Source organism: Solanum stenotomum, chromosome 3, assembly GCF_019186545.1.
Source record: "Solanum stenotomum isolate F172 chromosome 3, ASM1918654v1, whole genome shotgun sequence".
Taxonomy (NCBI): Eukaryota; Viridiplantae; Streptophyta; class Magnoliopsida; order Solanales; family Solanaceae; genus Solanum; species Solanum stenotomum.
The window spans coordinates 13404432-13430776 of NC_064284.1; the positions used below are offsets into that span (position 1 = coordinate 13404432).

General features: G+C 30.5%; 5 protein-coding genes and 1 pseudogene across 6 annotated transcripts; 2 read left to right on the forward strand and 4 right to left on the reverse strand.

The window, feature by feature from the left end:
* The first annotated feature begins 1755 nt into the window (after nt 1–1755).
* LOC125860233 (miraculin-like) lies at nt 1756–3121 on the forward strand. Its single transcript, XM_049540156.1, has 2 exons — nt 1756–2009; nt 2640–3121. Exons 1-2 carry the CDS (start codon nt 1761–1763, stop codon nt 3087–3089), a joined length of 699 nt encoding a protein of 232 aa, XP_049396113.1. The 5' UTR covers nt 1756–1760; the 3' UTR covers nt 3090–3121.
* Nucleotides 3122–4170: 1049 nt separating this feature from the next.
* LOC125859812 (kunitz trypsin inhibitor 5-like) lies at nt 4171–5067 on the forward strand. Its single transcript, XM_049539642.1, has one exon. The coding sequence runs from the start codon at nt 4200–4202 to the stop codon at nt 4824–4826; it is 627 nt and encodes a 208-aa protein (XP_049395599.1). The 5' UTR covers nt 4171–4199; the 3' UTR covers nt 4827–5067.
* Nucleotides 5068–8455: 3388 nt separating this feature from the next.
* On the reverse strand, nt 8456–10775 carry LOC125859279 (GEM-like protein 4). The gene is made up of 4 exons (XM_049538981.1): nt 10552–10775; nt 10337–10420; nt 9942–10204; nt 8456–8837 (listed from the first exon to the last, which is right to left on the reverse strand). Exons 1-4 carry the CDS (start codon nt 10733–10735, stop codon nt 8661–8663), a joined length of 708 nt encoding a protein of 235 aa, XP_049394938.1. The 5' UTR covers nt 10736–10775; the 3' UTR covers nt 8456–8660.
* A 7424-nt stretch (nt 10776–18199) lies between these two features.
* LOC125860800 (heavy metal-associated isoprenylated plant protein 19-like) lies at nt 18200–18940 on the reverse strand. Its single transcript, XM_049540821.1, has 3 exons — nt 18900–18940; nt 18715–18796; nt 18200–18575 (listed from the first exon to the last, which is right to left on the reverse strand). Exons 1-3 carry the CDS (start codon nt 18930–18932, stop codon nt 18286–18288), a joined length of 405 nt encoding a protein of 134 aa, XP_049396778.1. The 5' UTR covers nt 18933–18940; the 3' UTR covers nt 18200–18285.
* LOC125860799 (protein sym-1) lies at nt 18385–24928 on the reverse strand. Of its 2 annotated transcripts, XR_007445879.1 has the most exons (9): nt 24470–24928; nt 22632–22719; nt 21452–21546; nt 20707–20779; nt 20506–20598; nt 20305–20391; nt 19797–19877; nt 18715–18796; nt 18385–18575 (listed from the first exon to the last, which is right to left on the reverse strand). XR_007445879.1 is itself a non-coding variant. In XM_049540820.1 (8 exons), the coding sequence occupies exons 1-7, from the start codon at nt 24838–24840 to the stop codon at nt 19797–19799; spliced, it is 888 nt and encodes a 295-aa protein (XP_049396777.1). In that variant the 5' UTR covers nt 24841–24927; the 3' UTR covers nt 19500–19724. The 2 variants fall into 2 exon arrangements, 1 of the variants encoding a protein (XP_049396777.1); XM_049540820.1 differs by lacking the exons at nt 18385–18575; nt 18715–18796 and adding an exon at nt 19500–19724 and having other exon boundaries at nt 24470–24927.
* A 485-nt stretch (nt 24929–25413) lies between these two features.
* On the reverse strand, nt 25414–26122 carry LOC125858695 (uncharacterized; annotated as a pseudogene).
* Nucleotides 26123–26345: the final 223 nt, after the last annotated feature.

Below are 26345 nucleotides of genomic sequence, written 5' to 3' on the forward strand. Positions count from 1 at the left end.
ACTATATTAATTATCTCTTCGATTTGTTTAGTACATATCCAATTCACTACACCTGTTAATTTAATCTGATTATGCTGCAAAAGTGGAGTTATAGCTTCGTTTACGTAGCTTCATGGAATTCAGTAGTTTTAACTTAAATTACGTTATTTATATTTAAAAATACATTTTATATGGATTAATATTTTATTAAGCAGTACTTTCAACAAGGTTAATATATGTATTATTTTTTCCTTATACATGAGTTGTATTTATGAGCATCCAAAATGTATCATCAACTAGAAACTTTAAGGATTAATTATCTATATATAAGAAATTAGATTCATATTTATGTAACGTGGCAAGAATTCAAGTTTACAAAACATTACATGAGTTTTAAAATATATATATATATATATATATATATATGAAATTTCGCTCAAGATTTGAAATTTTGGCTCAAAATTTTGTGTATGAAATATGTATATCCCGCTCAAAGCCTTAAATTTTACTTTTGTTTTTTTGTAAGCGTATGAAAAATGTATATCTCGCTTAAGGATTAGACTTTACGTCGCAATTTGTATTTAAAAATTGTATAACTTCTATACAATATTTATACAAATTTTAATACAACTATATTAGCATACAAGCTTACTCAAAAACAATTTTCATAAAATCTCAATATAGAATTATAATACAATTTTAATATATATTTAATAAAACTCTATTGTAGCTTCAAACTTCTACGAACTAGGACAGAGATTCAGTCTAAAACTAGCTCAAGTCTCATTTACATAGCCCCAATTTTTAAATTGGAATCCCATTGGACGTTGCATTTAAATTCTTATTTGATGTGTAGTGTGGGAGGGTGATGGATACTGTGGGAGGGGGAGGAAGAACGACACAAATTAAGGAGACGTTGTAAAATTGGTAAAACTGAATAATTCATGCATTAAGCGTCCCCTAATTTTAAGCCTCAAAAAAGGAAATAAAAATGGAATTGGGGAAAATAATTACTACTAAGCATACAATAAGGAAAAATTAATTGTTTTGAACTTATAAAATGATAAATAATTGAGATATCTATTTTTGAAAATCACAACAAATAATTTGAGACAGAGTAAATAATACATGAAAATATGAAAGTTTCTTTATAAATAATTTAATTTAAGCTGATTTTATTGATAGAATTTATAGACACGCAGCAACCTTATCTAGATTAAGAAGCTGGATGAAGGAACTTTGAAGTCATTAATATTTAAATCAAGGTAGGCTATATGGAAATCTTTAAGTATATATTGTGAGACTTAATAAAAGCTACAATTGGGAAAAAAAATATTGACTCTAAAGTTGCTTAGATTTTTCAAAATGCACAAGGACAAATAATAGAAAATGTAATCAAATAAGGGATAAAATTTAAAAGTGATCCAAGAAAAAATTATATCATAGATCAACTAGACCCAAACGACAAAATAAGCACTAAAAAATTTAATTTTCATATTATCTAGGTGAGAACTACAAAATACATACTGCTATCCTTCTTCGTATATAGTGTAGTAAAATATAACGAATACCAATAAAAATGAAACGTATTGTCCTAGTTTTGGTGTCTGTTCTAAACCAATAATATAAAATATGTTTTTTATTTTTTAATAATATAGATTTTCATGATAAACAATGTTCTTTAATTATAAACGTGAACGTAATATTTTGGGTTCATGTTATCTATAAATTGAAGGTACATTTAGAAGTTCTCCATCAATTAATTAATAACTTCTTTAAAAATGAAGAGGATTATTTTGTTAATTTCACTTATTGTAGCCTTTTATTCTTCATGTACTAGTGCTAGAACAACTCCTAATCAAGTGTTGCAGGTGGTACGTGACACTAATGGTGAAATTCTCAGATCAGACTCTAGGTACTTCGTGGTCACGCCACCAGTATTAGCCGGAGGAGGCGGCGGAGTAATCAGAGGGCCCATATTAGAGGCTGAAGATGGAGCTCGTGATGCTAATTTCGTCTGTCCGTTTCAGGTTTATTAAATTGCATGTTCGATCATCTAGTTTAAAAGATTAAACTGTAAAAAAAAATTATGTATATTTTTATTTTATATGACATACGTTCCTTTTTATATAACTTGTAAATTTGGTTTTCAATTTATTTTAATGACTTGATTTGTACGGATCAACTTGATAAGATAGGATCTTGGATCATTATAAGGTGATGACTGAAGATTCATTTTTAAATTGTCAATAAATATGGGATTTAATGTCTTTGTACATTTAGGACTGGATATATGAAACACGAGTCTAATATCATATAAACGAACTAAATCTAGTGGCTAGACTGCAAATCTTCCATATCATGATAAAAAATAATCAATTAGACCTTGATCCTAGTCCAACCAAAAGTTAATTCATAAAGTAAAAATTGTCAAAATCACATAATTAGGAGATCCATTTTTAATTCACCATAGTGAATATATCTAAGTTGTGGTCATTTTATTTCGATCTATCCAGACATAACACCTGATATTTTGTATATATTTAGCTTGTGTAGTTGTGTATCCAATCAAATACCATCACACAAATAAAATGAGATGCTTGATTATATAATATCTCAACACATTGATCTTATTATATTTTTAATTTGTTTAATTACAGGTGATGCAAACCCCGCTAAATTCGGACCAAGGCAGGGCAGTATTTTTCAAACCTAAGGCACCAAATCAAATAGAAATCACTGAATCAAGTGATGTTAACATTAAGTTCTATCTTGACAATCCAATTGGGATGTGTAACAACACAGTGTGGGAAGTAGAAGGTAATATCCCAGGAACTGTATTGAACCCAGCTTTCTTGTCGACTAATGGTGGAGAGACAGGAAATCCTTCCAAAGTGAACACTTGGTTTCAGATTAAGAAATTAAATGACGATGATAATGCTAATCCTATGTACATTTTGGTGTTTTGTCCTAATAATTATGAAGACACATGCAGTGAAATCACCATTCATTATGTCTACGGACAAAGGCGTTTGGTTCTCAAAATTGGCGATAGCTTCCCAGTTGTGTTCGTTAAGGATAATAATTACGGAATAAATTCGATTGTATGATCCGTTTGTTTGGACGAAAATGTATGAATGAATAATGTGCGTAATGTACCTGTTTGTGTTGTTTAAATAATGGTAGCGTGTATGTATGTATATATATAATCTCCGTCTTTTCTGTTGTTTCTGTAATCTATCAAAGAAAGGGTCTCACGCAACTTTTGTTGATTGTATGAAATTCAGAATAAAAATTCCAAATTTTAATTTTACCAATAGTCATCGAATTAACTATCGATTTCACAAATACCACATAATTCATAAGTTTGGCGAAATAGAGATCTATTTATACCTAACTATTACGGCATCTTTATCGTGTTTATTTTGATTTATTACCAATTTCTCAAAATTCATAAACTTCGCAAAATATTCAGGATGTATATATATCTATACCTAGTTCCTATGATATCTTTTAGCGTGCACATTTTGACTTTTTCAAGATAGACTTTATTACGATTATTGAATTTTACATATTGTACACACTGTTACTAGCTAGATAGCACCGCGCCTTGTTTTTTATCTTTCTATTAATTGCTGATCAAATAAAAGTCCGCATATTATATATGGTACTAAAAAAGACAAGATAGAGTTGTTCGGATGGTAAGCACCCTTCACTTTCAATTCTAATATCGTGAGTTTGAGTCACCAAGAGAGAAAAAAAGTTAAAAATGAATAAAAATATATAATTCTAAAAACATAATTGATTTGTCAAATTTAAGAGTTCATCTTATCCTAAGTATACATGTACAAGAAGCTTACGTCTCTTACTTTGTCCATCCATAAACATATATATATATAGTTGAACATTTGAAAATGCTTGTGACACAATTATTCAAATATGTACAACAAGTTCAAAGATTATAGATGGATTTATAATTGTTTTCCCACTGTTTAATGTGTAAATTTTTAAGGCACACATAGGTTACACAGAGAAAATGTCAAACCATATATACATAATTTAATTATGACTAAACGGCTAGAAAATTGATAGTCAATTCTTTATTATAATTTTCAAACTAACATAGAATATTCAAACCTTCATCGTTCATTTCTACTCTATAAATAGCTCTTCTTCGTTAATTTCATTATATCCATTCACATAATTTATATACTACAACAATGAAAGTTATTAACATCACACGTTTCATAGTACCTTTTCTTCTTGTCACATTATTAACAACGACATTTTTCCTCGTAAAAGCTCAAGACGTTGCTGAACCGGTACTCGATGTTTCCGGTAATGCTGTCCGTAGAGGAGTGAATTATTACATCCTTCCAGCGGATCGGGGCAACGGTGGTGGACTTCAAGTTGCATCCATTAGGAACCGGACCAACCCGCTGGTCGTAAGCCAAAACGCCGATGAATCTGTAATCGGCGTTAACGTTCAATTTTCACCAGTGGATCCTAAAGAAAATACCGTTAGATTATCGATTGATATGAACGTAAAATTTACGTCTATGGTAATATCTGATTCTTCCACAGTATGGAGAATTAATACTGAATTAATTCCAGAACGTTATTTGGTTACAATTGGCGGAGTAGAAGGAAATCCTGGTCGTGAAACTTTAGGGAATTGGTTTAATATTGACAAGTACGAGGATGCTTACAAACTTGTGTATTGTCCTGTTGTTTGTGAGATATGTAGACCGTTTTGTGGAGAAATAGGTATACTTGAGGAAAATGGAAAAAGGGTTTTGTTTGTTGGTAGAGATCCACCTCTCAAAGTTACATTTCATAAGGTCTAGAATTATTAATATTTTATACTATGGTACTAAGTATATATAATATGTGTGTGATTTCACTGTATATAGTTTGTATCAGTGAAGAAATAAGGAAGAGTATGTCTTCTAGTAGTGTTGATAATGTAATGGAGTAATAAAGATTGCTATGACTTTTATTCGTGAAATTACTGTTATATATAGTGTATAATACGTTATACATGCACTATAAATACATATAAAAATAAGATATGAAATCCCATTTAAGATTTGTCAACTTATAGATCATATTGTAATAGCATAAGGGTGGCCTACAGTCAAAATTAAAAGATGCCTTAATTTTATTTGACATAATCTTTTGTTCATTTTATTATAAATTTATTCTTATAGCTTATTCAATCTCGTTAGTTAATCAATTTATTTTCGCTCAATAGATTTTATTTTATCTGATATTGTAGAGGATGAAATGGAATAAATGATAGAGGATTTTTTACTTCTCTGAAGATATTCAAATAAACAATTCCAATAAAATCTTTCAAATTTCTTATTTTACAATATATATATATGTTCATCAATTTCTCGTGAAGTCAAATTCTTATAAATAATACGGATTAAGGGAATGGACTGCTAGCCTCGAACGTTGAACTTGAAATGAGGATAGCTATTAAGGCCTCGTCTCTTTTTTGGAGGTTTGAGAATAAAACGTCCCAAATTTGCCGGGCGGTCTTAACCCCTAGGTCACTAAAATCACCGCTTGGAGCTCCATATTTTGGGGGCCCCCATATTTTAGAAAAAAAAATACGTATAAATATTATTTTAAAAAAAAAATTATATGTACTAGGAGTGATATGATTTCTACTAAGGAAATTGCACATCATATAAATATAGAACCTGAATTTCGTAAGACACAATTTGATGAAAATATTGATAACAAAATCACAAAGTCCCTTAATCAAGCTATTTTTTCACTTTAAAATAGATTTGAATCAATGGAAGCATATGAAAATATTTTTGATTTGTTATTTAGTGGTAAATTGAGATCACTAGATGAATTGTTAACTATCTTTAACCCATAATAGTTATTCTGATATTCATGATTTAGATTTATTTTTTGAATTTATAATGTTAATAGAAATAATATAAGTAGAAGATAATGATCTGATGAAAATACTCAATCAAATAAAAAGACTTGATTATTTTTCAAATATGCATATTGCTTATAAAACAATGTTAACCGTTCTTGTAACTGTTGCCTCAATCGAAAGAAGTTTTTCGAAACTGAAGTTGATTAAATCTTATTCTAAGATTAACAATGTCTCAAGAGAGATTTAATGGAATAGCTACATTATCAATTAGAAAGACATTATTAAAATTAATCGATTATAAAACAGTAACTAATGACGTCGCATCTAAAAAAGTTAGAAAAGTAGATTTTAAATAAAAGTATATATGATAAAAAAGAATTAGGGCCCCTCTCTTAAATTTTACTTTAGGCATCCAATCTTGTTGAGTCGGCCCGCAAATTTGTTAGTACATTATTTCAAGAGCAAACTACATAAATCCCACTATTTTAGATCCTAATTACTAGGATTTCCATTAGTTTTTTTATATTACTTTATATACCATTTTTTGGCTTTCGGATACATGTATCATGGCCCGTCAGATACATGTATCCATCATATTTAAAAATCAAGATACACTATTTAATTACTTTTGAATTAAATGTTGTAACTTATTTCCTTAATTAAAGGAGTAAATGATGGAAATTAACAACCAAAATGAATATAGAGGATTCTTCCAAATCAACTATTACCAGTTTTACTAAAATATCAAAATCATAAACCTTAGTATTTCTGAAACTGTAAACTTCATCTTCTTCATCAATACCTTTCTGAGTATCCTCAAGTTTCGAGATTTTTATTTCAAATGATCAATATCACAATATTATTGAGGCATTCGGAGGATTCATGGCTCTCTGAAATCGAATAAAAAATAAAGAATTGATGGAATACAATTTAATAGCGCGCAACTTGCCGGCATTGATTTCTGATCTTGACACCGTTTCTGGGCCATCAAACAGGGAGTGATGCTTTGTTAGGCCAACCCAGGAGGTGCTCCTTGGCACCCCATCTACTCCCACTCTATGTCAATTCCTCCTCGAAAGGAATAACACAGAGTCAGTATTATTACTGCTAAAATAATATTGCATACCACCAAAAAATCAACCAAATCAAAACACACTGAATTTGTCCATGGCTTTAACATTGTCAGATTTCATAACACTATGAATTGATTGTACACGTAAAAGTATTGAGATCAGATGTATGATGGAAGACAATTTGATTATAATAATGGAAATTTGAAGTGAGATATTTTATGGAATTTAAAAGATGTAAATTCGATTGCGGGTTATATTCATTATGCATAACAACTAAAGATCAAAATTTTGGATGTAGTAATAATGGTGAAATATCTTTTGAGCGAGATACATCAATTGCTCGATTGGAGTTGAAGTTAGAACCGAAACTACATGTAATGCTACTTCAGATACATATATAAAAATTCGTTCATTTCTTTTCCAGAAACACAAAAAGTGTATAAATATTCTTCTTCCTATTAATTCGATTTTCTTTCTTTGAATCTCGATTCCTAATCTTCATTTCGAATTGTAACCGTGATGGTGAAGTTATTTTTTTTAGCCAAATCATCATCNCTTTTCCAGAAACACAAAAAGTGTATAAATATTCTTCTTCCTATTAATTCGATTTTCTTTCTTTGAATCTCGATTCCTAATCTTCATTTTGAATTGTAACCATGATGGTGAAGTTATTTTTTTAGCCAAATCATCATCTTTTCGTTTTGAAATTGTAAGTGTTAGTGCTGCAAAAATAATTTGAGATATAAAGACAATGAAAGCTTAACATAAAATAATCAGATACATAAAGATATTATATCAACTATATTAATAAACATACTAAATATAACTAGAGAGGCATATGCACGCCAGATACATTAACATAAAAATGAGATACAACACATTAACGATTTAAGTACATTAATAGAAGTAGATACAAGACATTGGAGTTTAGATACATTAACAAAAAGATAGATACATAAAAATATTAAATGAGATATAGGAAAAAAAAAACACTAGATACATAGGGCAATTAAAATCAAGGCGGACTAAAATCAAATACAATTCATAAAGTTTAGATACGTTGAAATTACCATTAGATACATATGAAAATTAAACTAGATACATAATGAATAATTTTATCAAGTTCTGAAGACATGGCAAAGGGAAACTTGATGAGAGAGAACAAATACTAATTATAATTGGATTATTAATTTTGGTGTTTAAATGTAAAAATAATTAATCAATCTTAGTTTTAAGGAATTTGTGTATCTAATATTATATTTTAAAATGTAAGGTATAAAATATTAAAAGTGGTAATATATGTAATTGTTTGAAAGTAGAGATAATATTAGTATATATGGTAGAGATGTATGTTTAGTTAAGTAGTTTTTCCTTATTTCAAATTGCTACGTCAAAAATGAAATAAAGGCTTAAATTTTGAACGTGTAAAGTAATAGAGTAATATCTTAATTAATTGGTAGGACTTAATTAGGAGATTTCATACTTTTCAGGGAGTCCAAAAGTACCTCAAATAACCATAGATAATTACACTTGAACATAAAATCCATATCCCTATAGCCAAAATAGTTGAAATTATGACCATCGACAGAAAGGTAAACAAAGAATAACCAGTCCTAAAATGCCACCAATTCAACAAAAAAAGAAAAAACTCTAGAGTACTAGCAAAGCTCTTTAAAATCCTAAAGATTCTAACGTGTAAATATTTAATTCGACATGGATATAGCTTTTTGTAAATTCAAGAAAGCTTTTTCATATCGTACAAAACCCATAAACCAAAACTCAAAATTATCTTCGGTTACTATTTCAATGTACTTTTGAGATGGTTTGTTCTCGTTTACACTCGGATGAGCTCTTTTAATTTTCGTCACTGGAATAACCACCTGCATAAATTTAATTTCCAAAATTAGAAATGTTCCTAAAAAGAAAAATTAACCTTTTCTTTTGTGCTTTACACAATTGATTTTGTGTAGATTAAAATGATAATTTAAAATAATTTATTAATTTTAATTTAAAAAGATTCCCTTGCCTAAATCTTGACAGCTAGACAATAACAATAGTACATGTTAAATAATAATGAACTGAAAAGGACCCAAAAAAAAAAAAAACACACACACACGGTGAGTGATTTTGAAGGAATAATTGAAAGCCGCGTGCGAACGAATCTTCGTATTAAATATTCCATTGACAAATAATTATACTATGGTGTTTTCCCCTTCTTTTCCTAATTTCCGCAAAATAATAGTAACAAATGCAGAGTATTCTGCAGTGAGCACTTTGGGCAATATACATGGGACTGATGGGAGTAGCTACATACAATTGGACATCCTTCGTCGGAAAATTACATTGTATATACAAGTAAAATAATATATACAATGATTAAATAACGTATTCTGGACACCCTTAACACAACAAGGTGTTGTAGCCTAGTGATTTAAGGTGTCTTGAAAGAGCTAAGTCTTTAAGCGTTTGTGAGTTCAAATTTTTCAAAAATTTTCATGTATATTTCGTAGTTAAATTTTTAAAATTTCTAGAGCACCTTTCATCTTTTTCCTCTTTTTTCAAAAAAATTCATGTATATTACACACTTTTTTTTCAAAAAATTTCATGTATATTACGTAATTTAATTTTTAAAAATTCTAGTGCACTTATTCTTCCAAAAGAAAAAATGTACTTGTGTACAATTCCTGAACACCCTTTGTAAAATTTCTGACTATGCCACTGACAATATAGTTAATAAATCACGTAGAAAATGTAAATCGCCCTAGGCAAATTTCATGGCTAAGTAGTAGATGGAGGTTGGATTCGTTCCTAGGTCTCCCATGGGAGACACACCTCCCAACCACTCAACTATGTGGTTGTAGATAAAAATATCTTTAAACTAAGTGAAATTGAACAAAAACACTCTCAATTAAAAAATATCTTTGTAGTTAATAGTTTAATTCAAGAATGCTCTTAAACTAAGATAATAAATAAATGTAACTAACCTTGTAAGGTGTTCTAAGAATTCCTCCAGAGGGACAAGGAACAGCAATGGGTCTTTCACTGCAGAAAGCAATTTTATCTGTTGATATGAACAGAATCCCAGCAATTGGACCTGCTGTTGTGTACAAATAGCATTGCGATGCCTTAAGCAATTTCTCTCCATCATTCACATTAAACATATGCCTGAATATATTTCTTCTCCCTCCTTCTTTCACTATATTCAATTTCCCCTTCACCGTTTCTGAAAACTTTGAACCCAATTTCACTGTAACAAAAAAAAATCGAATTGTTTAGATGTAAAGAAGCAGAAAAGGAAAAATTAGTATAAAAAAAAGTACAACAAACAAATTGAAACGGAAAGTAAATACTAGCTAATAGAATTAGATGCAGTAGGTACCATGCTCACGAATTCTATATGCATAACTTTTTGCCTTCTTCCCCAATTTCCTCTTCTGAATAATTACAGCTGAATCATCCTGACCTGCAATTATTGTATCGATTTTAGATAATTTAATTTTATATTTCTACTACTGGATCTATAAACTGTTCAACAAATTGAGAACTCATAAATTTAAAATCATGTATGCGGATCGTAATGAAACTTGAACATACTTGGAGTAACTCTGGGTGAGTAATCTGAAGAAGATGGACTGTGAAGAGCGCTAGCAGCAGATTCAGAATCTTGAGAAAAAGAAGAATGTCTTTCTGGAGTACTTGTTCCAAAAGAGGAGCTCATGGCTAAAGAACTGCTAGAAGAATTTTGATGATCTTCCTGAAAAATGTGATGTTTCTTCATATTTTTTTAATTTGTATGATGTGCAAGTATTGAGAGGAAAGTGGAAGGAATGGGGATATTTAAAAGAGTGGTCGGCGACACACTACTCGATCCAGTAGATAAGATTCTGAACTACTCCCACTGTTTACCTCAACTTGGACTATATAATAATATATATGGAGACAAATATTAACTCTATTTTTTGAAAGATTATTCTTCTGTACTTTTTCCATAAAACAGGAAGGTGGGAGGAAGTCTTCTCGAAATTAGGTGTTAGCTATTATCGTATTGTTTTATTTTAATGAATATAATATTTGAATATATTAATATCATATTATCACACATCAACAATTGAAAAAAGGCAAGTTCAATTGATCATTCCAATAATCAAGAGAGAATCAGATTCCACCTTCATATTATGATAGTCATTAGAAAGGCACCATCGCAAGTCAATTTGTATTGTTTGTAACATTATTACAACATTTTCCAAAGGCTAAACACATACACAACTCCTCAAACTTGTCTTATTTTTCATTTTGGTACTCTAACTTAGTCTTGTTCCATTTAATCCTTAAACTCCATTTTTTCTGTACCATCTAAATACTTATATTAATTTTTATGATTTGTTTTTATTTATGTTCTTCAATTGCAATTTCTTATTTTAAAAAAATAGATGTGTGCCTGTTAATTTTCGTAAAAAAATTAAACATTCGCAAACGAGCATAAAAATTTTCAAACAATAATATTATTTTTTGAGATTTCTCTGTATTTTTGCATGAAAAAAATTTGACGAAAGTTCTTTGATTTTCTTTCTTAAACATTCAGTTAAAATAAATAACAATATTTATTTATTTATTTATTTATTTCTTATCATCTAGGCTATCTAAATTTAACGCAAATACTCACTTTTAATTTTTAATATAAATCAATACGAATAAAAAAACTCATCTTCAAAAAGACTCAACTGACTTTGTTAATAACACTACAAAAAAAAAGACTCTTGTTCATTGCTAATAACACTACTAAACAATGTTAAAATTCGAATTTCGTCGGTTATTTTTTACACAAAAATAGATAACACTCTTAAAAAGAAATTATTATTTTTTAAAAAGAATTATTTTTTGTTAATTTTTAATTTTTTTAACTAAAGTTAACTGACACATGTCGATTTAAAATAAAAAGTTACAATTGAAGAATATCTATAAAAATCATAAAAATAGTATTTCGTGTTAAAATGATACATAAAAAATGAAGTTTAAGGGTTAAAATGAAACAAAGNAATGTGATGTTTCTTCATATTTTTTTAATTTGTATGAAGTGCAAGTATTGAGAGGAAAGTGGAAGGAATGGGGATATTTAAAAGAGTGGTCGGCGACACACTACTCGATCTAGTAGATAAGATTCTGAACTACTCCCACTTTTGACCTCAACTTGGACTATACAATAGTACTCCCTCCGTCCCATTTTATGTGAGGTACTTTGACTCGGTACGAAATTTAAGAAAAAAAGAAAGACTTTTTAAACTTGTGGTTCAAAATAAATGATAGAAATTTGTGTGGCTGTAAATCATTTCAGTAAGGGTAAAATAGACATTTTATAATTAAATTGTTACTTAATATAGAAATGTGTCATTCTTCTTGAGACTGACTAAAAAGAAAAGTAAGTCACATAAATTGGGGCAGAGGGAGTAATACATATGGGGACAAATATTAACTCTAATTTTTGGAAGATTCTTTTTCTTTACTTTTTCCATAAAACAGGAAGGTGGGAGGAAGTCTTCTCGAAATTAGTTGTTACCTATTATTGTATTGTCTTATTTTAATGAATATAATATTTGAATATGTTAATATCATATTCAATCGTTATATTTTATCACACATCAACAATTGAAAAAAGGCAAGTTCGATTGATCATTCCAATAATCAAGAGAGAACAGATTCCACCTTCACATTATGATACTCATTAGAAAGGCACCATCGCAAGTCAATTTGTATTGTTTGTAACATTATTACAACATTTTCCAAAGGCCAAACACATACACAACTCTTCAAATTTGTCCTATTTTTCATTTGACACTCTAACTTAGCATTGTTTCATTTAACCCTTAAACTCTATTTTTTCTATAAATACTTATACTAATTTTTATGATTTGTTTTTATTTATGTTCTTCAATTGCAATTTCATATTTTAAAAAAATAGATGTGTGCCTGTTAATTTTCGTAAAAAAATTAAACATTCGCGAACGAACATAAAAAATTTCAAACAATAATATTATTTTTTGAGATTTCTCTATATTTCTGCACGAAAAAAATTTGACGAAAGTTCTTTGATTTTCTTTCTTAAACATTCGATTAAATTAAATAACACTATTTATTTATTTATTTTCTTATCATCTAGGCTATCTAAATTTAACGCAATACTCACTTTTAATTTTTAATATAAATCAATACGAATAAAAAAACTCATCTTCAAAAAGACTTGGTTGACTTTGTTAATAACACTACAAAAGAAAAAGACTCTTGTTCATTGCTAATAACATTACTAAACAATGTTAAAACTCGACTGACTTTGTTAGGTTGTCGGTGATTTTAAAGAAAGAAAACGAACACAATTTCGTCGGTTATTTTTCACACAAAAATACATAACACTCTTAAAAAGAAATTATTATTTTTTAAAAAGAATAATTTTTTGTTAATTTTTAATTTTTTAACTAAAATTAACTGACACATGTCGATTTAAAATAAAAAGTTGCAATTGAAGAATATCTATAAAAATCATAAAAATAGTATTTCGTGTTAAAATGGTACATAAAAAATGAAGTTTAAGAGTTAAAATGGAACAAGGCTAAGATAAAGTGTCAAAATGAAAAATGCGAACAAGTTAAAGGGGTTGTATATGTGTTTGGCGTTTTCCAAAATAGGCATGCAGTACATGGACTATTATTAACACAAAATTTTGGCCAAAGTTATATATTAAGTTCTTCCGAATTCATAACTTCAAAAGAAAATTCGCTCTGAGTGAATAATAATCTTCTAGAGTTCTAGTGTGGACTTTTATTTACGATATGGTGTTTGACTGTTTCACTAGAAAATTGTTAGTATTTTTTTTAAAATTATTTTCACTAATTTATTAACTGCTAGACCATGTATGTCCTTGATGTTAATTTCTTTTCTTTTCAATTTCCTCATGGTTCCTTACGACTTTAAGAGACTTGAAATGAAATTATGATTGTAACACACACATATATACTTCAAACAAGTGCTTTATAAACAGTTCATGTGACATGAAAAGGTTAGGCACTTTAGTGTAAGAGGGAAAAAATATCATATTTGTCCAAAAAAGAAAGAAGTGGGGAAAAGATGCTCAAAACGAAAAAGCAAAGTGCATAGCATATATATTTTTTTGGCACTTGGTGTCTGGTATCCATATTGAAGCTTGACTATTCTGGATTTGCATTGAATAGAGCCCCGTTCAAGCGGAAGCCCTCCCTATTCAGAATTTTTCTATACTCAGAGCTCAAACTCAAGACCTCTAATTAAGAGAGGAACAATCTCATTCATTGTACCACATCATTTGATGATAAATGATTATATATACTTTTAAAAAAATAGAACAAGAACTAACTACACTATCAATATAACAGAAAATACATCTGTCACATCCAGGGAAATTAATAACAAATATACTTGATTTTGTAATATAATGCAGAAGCCACCAACTTGGAAAATAATAGAACTGTGGAAAATTCTAATTAAAAATGAATCTCTAAAATTCTAGAAAGACCACATAGTTGACTAGTCTATTTTTCAAATTTAGTCAATACTCCCTCCGTCCCTATTTACTTGTCCATATTTCCTTTTTTGGTTGTCCCTATTTAGTTGTCCATTTTGACAAATCAAGAAAGGACAACAAATTTTTTCCTATTATACCCTTATTTACACTTCTTGAAAATTGTAAAAGTGTATGTTGTTTCCCTCCAATTTATTTCACTTTAATTCAAATAAGTGGTTGTAATTTTGAAGTGAAAAGTTGTCATAAGGGTAAAATTGTAACTTCACTGTGCTAATCATTGTTGCCTTAATCTGTGTGCCATTTCTAAAGTGGACAACTAAAAAGGGACGGAGGGAGTATATGCTATTAAAAATCCTTAGGTGACACTGCAGCAAAAATGACATTTAGTGAGTAGTAGATTTTTTTAGCGATAATATTTACAATCGTAAAAATATTTTACGATATAATTTCAATATAATTTATAGTTAAGGTGCTAAAATCTTTAACATCACTTATATAAAGTGTTAATTATAATATTTAGTTATAATTATATTATTATTGACGCTAAATAATTAGGGCAAAATATTTTATGGTAGTGTATATGCTCACTGTATTCTTGTATGGGCTGATCACACTATTTTCCCTCTTTGGCAGCTCCTCATCATTCATAATTAGCTTGGCTGCTTTACCACCTTGTTTTACATTAATAACTACGTACTATATAGTATATATGTTCGGTTGTATAATATAAGAAACATATAATTGAATAAATTTAAGTATACTTTTTTAAATACCCAGGACTCAAGAGTTGAGTTAGAGTTTCAATATTAATGAGTTCAGTAAAATTCAATAACTTAGACCAAATTTTGGTATTTCTATTATTAAATACACTTAATATAATAAATATTTTTTCTAAATTAAACTCAGTGAGTAACATTTTTTATAATTTAAAATTTATAAACTTAAAATTTTAGATTTCTCTATGTTCTTAACCTTTTGATCAGTAAGAATATATATAATATATATTTCTCTTTGTAATTACTTCTATAATAATCCATAGGATTAATTAGCATTATATGTGAGTATTGGTTGGATTAAAGATACTCACTCCATTCATTGATTAATTAAGTAAACTAGAAAATCTTTTGAAGATTGAACAAACTACAAATTACCAAGAGAATTGAAATTAAGTCCGGTCTGACATACTTTTATTTAATAAAATAAGAATAAAAACATAAATAATGTCTTTTATATTTTAATTATTAATTATCTCGTTGAACTAATTAAGTTAGGTCCGACATATTATTTATTTGGTTTGAGATTGGATTGCACAAAACGTACACCAATAAAAAAAATATTTATTCCTCCAAATAAGAATACGATTCTAGAAACTTCTTGAAATAATAATTTGATACAAAGTGTTTAGCAATCTAATTAGTTGAGTCTTAAGAGTGGAATCCCTTAAGAGTGTGTCTTTACCAGATCCATGAAAATATGGTCAAACACCTCACAAGTTACTCCTTCCTTCTGTGTCAAGTTACATGAGATTTGATTTAATTGAACACAAAATTTAAATATTACAATTTTACTAAGTTTCATCATTATTCTTAAAATTTTAAATAGAAGAATATATCTTTATAGATTTTTTGTCAAATAAGTAAAAGTGAACATAATTAAATGTTGATTGTATTATTAAATCTTCACCAAATAAGGAAAGTTTTCATTTGTTAATATTGACTAAAAAGAAAAGTGTGTCATATAAATTCAGAAAAACAATTATTATTCTTTCCGGCTCATTTTATGTGAAAGTACTACTATTATTTAAGAAATCAAATCATTCTTTTTAGTTTTTACTATAATTTTTTCAATTTTTAAAATTTCTTTTTAGAATTATTAGCTATGTTGACTTGTAGTATTTTTCATTTTAGTTGTTAAATATGTGACTGTTATTTTAAAATATTTAAAGAATCTATACTTGAATTCATAATGAAAATTAATGTTTTGACTCTTGTACTCAAACCTCTTCATAAAATTGGGACAGAGAGTACTATCATACTATTAATCTCTCCATTTCAATTTTATTATTTTTACTTTCCTCTTTATTTCGTTTTAAAAATAATGTATTATTTTTTTATAATTTTTAAATTTCAACTTCCCACCTAACATGTTTAAGAGCATAAGATTCCAAAGTATTCTTTATTTTTTTAAATTTTGTAGCAAATCAAAACCAAATAAACAAATGAAAAAAAATATTATATTTCATTGATCAATTGTTTATATTTATTTTATGAAATTTTTATTTTATATATATACAATTTAAATGAACTCATAACTTACCATCTACGTCAGCACCCAGTCTAGAATGGAACACTTTTTTTTTCCTCTTTTTAATTATTTAACGAAAGAATGCATCATCTCTTAGGTAAGCTAGAGACTAAATTAAGAATATTGCAAATTAGAAAAGACTAAATAGATCCACTTATTAAAATATTTTATATATATATATATCTTCCAGGAGGCGTTTTTCTTTGAAGGTTCACCAAGAAATTCCAAAGAAATTGGTCTCTCTAGTTTCTTCATCATCACGTGTTTAATTTGTATTCTTCTCAACTATTTATAACTTTTCTATAGGAAAAATGCATAAGTACCCCCAGCCTATGTTCGAAATCCCAGAGACACACCTAATCTTTACTAAGGTCCTATTACCCCCCCCCCCCCCCCCCCCGAACTTATTTTATATGTAATATTCTACCCCTTTTTGGCCTACGTGGCACTATCTTGTGGGCCCATCGCATGTTGACAATTTTTTCAAGAATAGTGCCATGTAGGCCGAAAAGGGGTAGAATATTATAGATAAATTAAGTTCAAGGGGGTAATAGGACCTTAGTAAATGTTAAGTGTGTCTCTGGGATTTCGGGCATAAGCTGGGGGGTTACTTATGCATTTTCCCAGGAAAAGTGTCATATCTACCCTTACATTTGAAAGAAGGATATATTTACTCTTAAAGTTCGTTTAGATTGACTTAAAAAAATAGCTTTCAGTTAAAAATAAAAAATCAAATTGAAATGACTTTTAAGTCAAAAAATAAAAAGTAATGGAGACTTATTTTAGTTTCTGACTTATTTTAAGTTATTTAAAACTTATTTTAAGTCATTTTTAACCATGTCAAACATTTCCTAACTTATTTTAAGTCATTTTTGACTTATTTTTTATATTTGTCAAACAATTTCAGAAGTCAAAAACTGACTCAAAAATAGATTTGACCAACTTTTAAGTCAATCCAAACACCCTCTTAGTCATATTTACTCATAGTCTACTTGCATTATTGGATCGTTGAAATTGTTTGGTCAAAATTGTAAGATCCATGATGATTTGAGACATATTTTGTTATTTGATTTTATTTTCCTTGTCGTTTTCTAGTTAAGAAGTAAGTGAATTATTTAAAATTAGCATAACTTGTTCCACATTTAGTAGTATTTTAGTTGTTTGGTTACTAATTTCCAATCAAACGTAATTAAAATATCAATTATGAATCAAATTATATATTATTTTAGGAGTGATAGTAGATTAAATAACTAATACATAAATAATCTAACATTGTATAACTAATCTCGGCAATATTAATATTTGCACAAGTCTAACCACCGACCGAACAATCACTTAGTATTTAAATAATTTTGTAAAAGTTGTATTATTAGCAGAATGATGTCACAAAAAATGACTGATCATAGTATATAACAAGCTATCTCCACAAAATTCAAATAATGCTCCAAGGAAAAATAATTCATATCCAAAAAAAATTACATAATTGAACATGCATTTGCATTTTCATCACTGAACATAGTATATAACATGCTATCTCCACAATATCCAATAATCAAAGCATCTGTAATTTCTCTTGGATTTTGTTTCATCAATTGTAAATCCCCTTCTTTTTCTTCACTTTTTTTCTTACTCTCTTCTTCTTTAATCACCATTTCCACTTTCTTCCCTGTTTTCTTCTTAAGTTTCTTCAACACTTTATTTGCGTTCATTCGACCCTTTACTACCACTTTATGATTATTCATATCCGTCATGAATTCTTCAACCCCTAAAATTGTCATAAAGAAAAAGAATCAACACGCATTTTTCAGCAATTCTGAAGAATCCGAGTAACATAGCTAAAAAATTCAAAAATTGTTAACTCGCAAAAATTGTTCAAATTAGTTAAAAGAGGAAAGAGAGAGTACCTTTGATTTTGGATATGATTTTGGCAATTTGTTTTTCGCATCCTTGGCAATACATTGAAATTTTAAATTCTGCTTCCACAACCTATATATAAATCCATCAAAATTAATAAAATTTCACAATTCTATATGGACAAAAATATATTATAACAAAATATAAAGAAGAGGATTTATATTTTTGAAGTTACTTCGTCTGGTTTCTTTTTCTTTTTTTCTCCCATTGCAAGTGATGAAAAATTGAGACCTTTAAAATTCAAAAGTCGGTTATAGCAGTTATTCTGAATTTTCCACTATTTTTATTAACAACGAAAAGTCGCAACCGGTAAAGTTTTCTATAATACGGTCATTTTATTATCTCTTTTCAAAATAACTTTTTATATTTCCTTAAATTTGGTGATATTTTAATTATTATTATTTTCCTATTTGCAAATTATTAACCAATATGCCAATTAACAAATTTAAAATTTTAACTACTTATTTTTCCTTAATTTGTATGTAAATACTACCAACTATTTTATCTATAAAATAATCTTATCGAAAAAAATCCAGTGCGCCTTAGTTCATAGCGTAGGAAGCAAAGTTCAAATAACTTCTCAAAATAGAGTATTCAATTCAACAACACAATCAATATAATTTCATGGGTGGGGTGGTCTATTTGGGTAGAGTGTACGCAACTTTACTCCTAACTAGCAAGGATAGAGAGGTTGTTTCTAATCGATTATATTTCCAACAGACACGAAATAATATTTATTTTTGTGAAAGGTCGGAAAGATGGTGTCTAAAGAAAATTCAGGAGTCAAAGAGAATGTAAATGAGAGATTCGACTTTACAGAAGCAAAATATTCCCAGTAAACCATATTTTATACTACTATTGATCTGGAACAGTAAACACCAAAAACATTTTCAGCCCAGATCAATACCAACATACAAAGAACAAATCTCTTGCGCAGCGTAAATCACATGCCTATTCCAAATTATCGGCATCAGTAGGCAGCGGAGCAAGAACCTGAAGTCTGCAATACAAAGGTTTCAAAAATTATATGGTGTTGGAGTAATACACTAGTTTCAAAGAAACATTGCCATACCTATTTTACAATAACTTCTTTGTGGGCTTTATATGACAGTATGACATTCCACACTAAAGCTATGAAGTTAGCAGCAAGGACCTGCAATCACAGGAGATAGAATAGAAAACAATCAAGTTGGTCACGGTAAAATAAATTATAAATACCAACTGCAAACAGACGTGTTAGGTTACAATTAGAACATCAACGGATGTTAAATGAGTGCATGACTACAACTATTATTTTTGTGTGCAGCATGTGAATGTATAAATAATCAGAGTGATCGAAGAAAGAAGTTCAGGTGTCAAGTTCTTTTTTATTGCTAAAAGTAACCATCTGAATCTGAATCTGTGCTTTAGCGGAGTCTGCACACCCCAAAACACTTCAAGTAGAGCTTGAATGATTGGGGACTTTTTCCAATTCATATTTACAGATCAACTTTTTGAAGAGATATCTCCAAACGACTAGAAGCTGACAGGAAGGCATGCTCTTAACCAAACAAAATGATGAAAGTGACTATTTCACAAACCTGAAATTGCTGAGGCACAAACCGGAAGTTGAAAAATTGAAAAGGTATCCAAAGTTGCCAATTTGCAAGGACAGATGAGAACCACTCCTTAATTAAAAAAATGTAAATGTGAATCAGAATGCAGGAAGAGTAATTATCAGTATGTACCTATTCGATGATTCATTTCAGTAAGAAATTTGAACAGAAGGCCATTTAGAATACCTGTTGAAGCTTTGGAATCACTTGTGATGACCTTCCCTCAAGGGTTACCAAAGAGGATAAGAAAACACCAACAAAAATTGGAGCAAAAAGGAACTGTACCAAAGCAGCTCAAATTCAATGGCGATATCACAAAGAAAGTAATTACACCAGTAAATAAGATATTATCACAAAATGGAAAGGAAAAAAAAGAAGAAGGAAAACCTGATCTAGTACAAGACGCATGAGAGTACCAGCGACCCCTGGAGTTGTGACCAATCTACTCAGGTAGAGGTACCTAGACATATCAGAGTCAGAAGACATGGAGCTGTTCTACAATGTCATTAGGACCATTTTACCCCTACACGTTCACCAAGCAAACAAGATATACACCCATATTTGGTAGAATGTAGATACATATAACTTTTAGCAAGGCAAGGAGCTAAATAATATTAAAACATTAGTAAATAATCCTACATAAGTATTGAAGTAGCTCATTAATGACCAATAGAAATCAGCATGTGATTGCACTTATAATATGGATCAGTCTGCAGTATCATTCAAACCTTCAGATGAAAGTCGGGTGAAATAAATTTTTATATTGTCAAAGTAAATTTATACAGCAAGCACATGAAACTAATTATATAAAAATACTACTGCGCTCATCAACTTGTGTCTTCATTCCCTCAAAAGTAAAAAATAGAAGATCAACGGTGACATGCAAATAAGGAGCATCTTCTACTTTTATATTCCCAGCTTAAGTGCTGGGTTAGAAAGACATGTGTCCAGCAGATTAGGCAATTGGTATACAGTTAATAACATAATAACAGCAGCTTCGGAAGAAAGTTGAGATACACAGACCAGAATAACATGTGTATATGACAGATTTTCAAGTGGAAAAGGCACAAGTAGTACACACATCTTCAGAGTCGTATAGAGAGGAAATAAAAAAGGACTGTGAAGATATTACCAAAAGTGCAAAGTTGGACCCACCAAAACCAACCCCAAGAATGTGAACAGAAGCGTCCTCTTTACATCCACAGATGCTACTTGGTCAATCCACAGCTGGGACACATAATCAGCAATGAGAAGGTAAAAGAAATAGAAAAATAGCTTGAAATCATCGGGAAGAGAATATATTTCAATGAGGGAAAAGATCAAGAAACTTATTTAAAGCAGTGATCATTTTTGCAAGCAGGGATACTAAGTTGTTGACACATTGCACATTCAGAAGGGAAGTGAAAAGAAGGAATTTGTTTTCCGAATTGGTGGAGAGAGAAAGGAAAGGAAGGAGTGTGATTAGACACTGAATAAAATTAATATAAAAGATTATATGGTTCATAATGCCTACTGTCTTTTTTTTATCAGGTCAAATTAATGCCTACTGTCTTTTATGACATTACAAATTCTCATCGAAGGAGGTTTTCCCTTCACAGCACATTTGTACAGAAAAGGAACTTGATGTTTTATTCATGACCCAATCCATCCTTCTCCTTTCCTTTCTCTCCCTATACCCAATTTTTAAAAAATGCAGTCATCCTGCTCCTCTCCTTTCCTCCCTTTCTTTCAATCCAAAAGATCTTACACATTTGGACAGAAAAGAAACTTAATGGTTTTCTTCGTAATCCTATCCATCCTTTTATCTCCTTTTCCTTTCCTTCCCTTTCTCTCCCGAAAATCATTTCGAAAAAGAAAATTTTATGCTTTCCCCCCTACTCCTCTTCTCTCTCCTTTTCTTTCAATCCAAAAAATATCTGATTGGCATCAATTTAGGAATTACCATCTCCAATACCGAAATCCTTATCATAATAGGAATACCACTACTACATGTACAAGTTATGACAATGTTAACCATAAAGCAGAATAATCATTTGACATTGTTAATCCAAACCCATATACCAAAGGATATATTTTGATGAGTAAAGGAAATAGAGTTCATTATAAGCTTTACTTCAACAGGTGTAAGAATTAACAACTATTACCAAGTTAAACAATCAAGAATCTCTGATTCATAGAATGTTGTACCTGTAGCATCAACAGAGAACACATGCACTAGCATTGACAAATGACAACCATAGCATAAAGAAAGAGTGCATCCTCGACAGTCTCTATCGGTTCTAGAAGCTTGAATTTCATTTTACTGAGTTTACCTGACAGATTAGATCTCCAAAAAGTGTCAACAATGCAGATGTAACTGCTTTTGTCCATACTGGATACTTCTCAAGAAGAGATAAGTACCTACAGCAAAAGTAACAATTATTCTTGAGCCACGATGATACAGTTAAAACATTGTCAAGATATGACTAAAAAATGAAGCTTTATAGTCTTATATATATTATTCCTATGTTTATATTATTCCTTCTTTTTCATCAAGTTAGAGCATATATTATTCTTTACTGTGAGGATTCAGCACAATTGGTTGGTTTTATGTTGGCTGGCAGTGTATCGCAATTCCTCTCCTTTATCCAGGTTTGGACCAGCAATGTGAGCAAGTTCACACATGCAAAGATTCATATAGCCAACACCGACTTATTTGGAACTGAGGCGTAATTTGTTGTTATTGTAGAGTATATATTATTCTTTAAGAAATAGAAATGGTGATAGAGACATAGCAAGCCTTTAAAGGAAAAGAAAAAGGAAAGAGGGAATAGCCACTGACTAGAGAAGTCAAGCAGATAAGGGATCTACCATTTCATCTGACCGCACGAAAGGCGGATAATGGGTACATGCATTCCAACAGGAACAAGGAGAAAAGTGAAAATAAATACAGCTAATACTTGACAACTCTAAGTTAGGCTGTTAGGGTCTATACAAAATTTTGCTGAAAGGACGATCTTGGTTTAGAAATTAAGCAGACACAAACGTAAGTTGCTTAATTTCATGAGGAGATGCACTTCATTGGTGAACGTGTTCATGTTTTGCTGATTCCATCCATGGATTCCTTAATCCTTAATATGCTGGAAAGCTAAAATTTACTAACAATATCTGTTAGATTACCCAATATCACCACATCTTACTCTTAACTTGTTAGAGAGAAGATATATTTATTCATTATTTCATGGAACCATTTGACAGTGGGTGATTTCTTAGGACCTGTTTCTTTTTGTAAGCCGGCCACATGAAAGTATTATGAGGTAGGGTGGCAAGACTCAACTACAGGGAAGCATCTGTATGGCTCTATCACCTCCAATATATATTGGATTTTGTAACTTCATCCGCTGGGATAGCATAAGACATTTACTCATTTATGTGGGGCTCCCGTGGAATGTTAATTTTAGAGTAGATTCCTACGAAACTGAAAATTATACCAATCTGACAAAAAGAGAATACACATTATGGAAACCATAACAATAAAGGATACTCCTTGATATTGATGCAGCACAAAAGATTCTCTTCTTCAAATATTTCGACATAACATGTTTTTGCTTTGATGTAAGAAGGAACTTATTTTATTATTTTCAATTGCTTTGACAAGATAAAACTCCAGAACAAACAATCTCTATGAGAAATGATATAATGGCGTCCTGAAGTGCCTACACTGAAGAAGATATCTTCCATGGCATTTGAAATACCAAAACCAACATACACACACTCTCGTTGCGTGAATTGAGTTCCATTACAAATTTAGTTCCTATTTTGTTAATGAAATGAGTTCCATCACAAAGTTTAAACTAGATAATGTTTTCGACAGACCAGTTGGATGAATAGAATGGAGTCATGTACAATGTGTGCCGGCACCGATAACTTCATATGCAATATTAATACTTTCCTTCAATCTATAAACGGTTTATCAATTTTTCAGTTTTCAGTAAAATACCCTTCAAACAACCCAGTGCATCAAAAGTGCTAGTAGTACTTAATACGATTACAAGCATTTGGCTAACTGAACAATTTTATAAAAGACTCAACATGCCAAGATTATAAAAACCAGAAATTAGCAGGAAAAAAACTTAATTGGTTCCAACTATTTCATTTAAAACAAAATTACCAGGCAAGCAATGACCAGTTCTTCCCACCCTCACCACCACCACTGTTACTGCCACTGTCACCACCACCTGAATTTCCATCACCGGAACCTCCATTCCCACCACCACCGTCGCCTGAAACCGCTGACATCTGAAAATTACTGCTAGTAACGAAGCGTCTAGCCCAAACATCAGAAAGATACAAACTTTTCAATCCATTAGTTGAAGCACTGACAGATGAAGAAGAAGAAGACAGTCCGAGTCGGGTTGTATGAAGTGGGTTTGGCTGTATTCTGGTTCGGGTATGGAGTTGCGAAATGGGTAATCGGGGAAACCCCACGACCCGTAATGATAAGAGAGAATTGCTGGTGAAAATTGAGGCGTTTGAAGCCATTGTTAACTGCTCTTTCTGCTTCGAATGGATAGCTTTTCGGCTTCAAGAATGTCTTCCTTTTTGGGTTTTTTGAGGGTTTAAGAGTTTTTTATTTTATTTTATTGTAAAATGCTTCTTCTTTTTTTTGTGAGCTTTTAATTTGTGACGAATACGTACCCTCAAGTTCTTAATACAGCACATAGCCACTACAACTTATGCATCAGTGTGGTTTCAATAAGTATAGCTGTTTGGCTATAAAATTTGAAGTCACTAATTATTTCATAGTTGTATGAGAATGTGCACATCAAACATTATACCTACACTATAAAAAAAAGAGAAAAGGGTCAAAAATATCCCTCAACTTTGATGTATTATTTGATTTTATCCTTGCCGTTAAAATGAAGTTAATTTTACCCCTCCCGTTATTAATTTCACCAAAATTATCTCTCATTAGACGGAATCCCCAAAATTTACTCAAATTACCCAAATTTAAAAAAAAAACTTATTCCCTATTTTTAACCCAATGACCTGACCCCTCTAGGATAACCCGGTTAACCCAATGCCCTGTTGCCCATTCCCATTTACCCATTCTAACCATAGAGGAAAAGAGATAAACCAAAGACCTCTGGATTTCTTTTATCATTGCAGAAGAAGGCTTCTACTATCTGCAACTTCCACATCTTCATCTTCTTCATCTCCCCAATTGTACACAGATTCAATTACTAGAAGCAGTTGATCATCCAAATACCTTTGCAACAACATTGTCTCTTGACTTCCATCTATACTACATTCCGCTCCCTCACATCGTCCCCGCCCATTGCCGCCTCCGCCGTCGAATCTCTCTTCCGATTTCCACGGCGATCAGCTGCGGCGGCGATAGCACAGACGGTAGCAGATTTCAGCAGCACAAATGATAGGGCAAGTAGCACAAAACAAAGGAAGAAGAAAAGAAGAGCAGAGAAAGAGACAAAAGTAGCGCCGGAAGCGGCGACGATTTAGCCAAGAGGTGAGAATCATCGTGGAACGGGAAATCGGAGATGGATTTTGAATTGTTGGGCAATTTTCATGTCGAATTGGGAGCAAATTGTGGGAATGAGGGTTGTTGTTGTGGGAATGGGTAACATGGCATTGGGTTAATTGGGTTAATCGGGTTATCCTAGAGGGGTCGGGTCATTGGGTTAAAAATAGGGAATAGGTTTTTTTTAATTTTTTTTTGGGTTAATTTGGGTCAATTTTGGGAATTCCGTCTAATGAGGGGTAATTTTGATGAAATTAGTAACGGGAGGGGTAAAATTAACTTCATTTTAACAGCAAGGATAAAGTCAAACAATAAATCAAAGTTGAGGAGTATTTTTGACCCTTTTTCCTAAAAAAAAAGGAAAGGAAGAAATACTTATTTTATCATATTCAACTCACATGCACACATATATATGGATACACGTGAGTTAGGCGTACAAAGGTAATATTTTTTACTTTTCTTTAAGTAAAAAATAAAATTCAAATATGAAAAAAAATTTAGGCAAAAT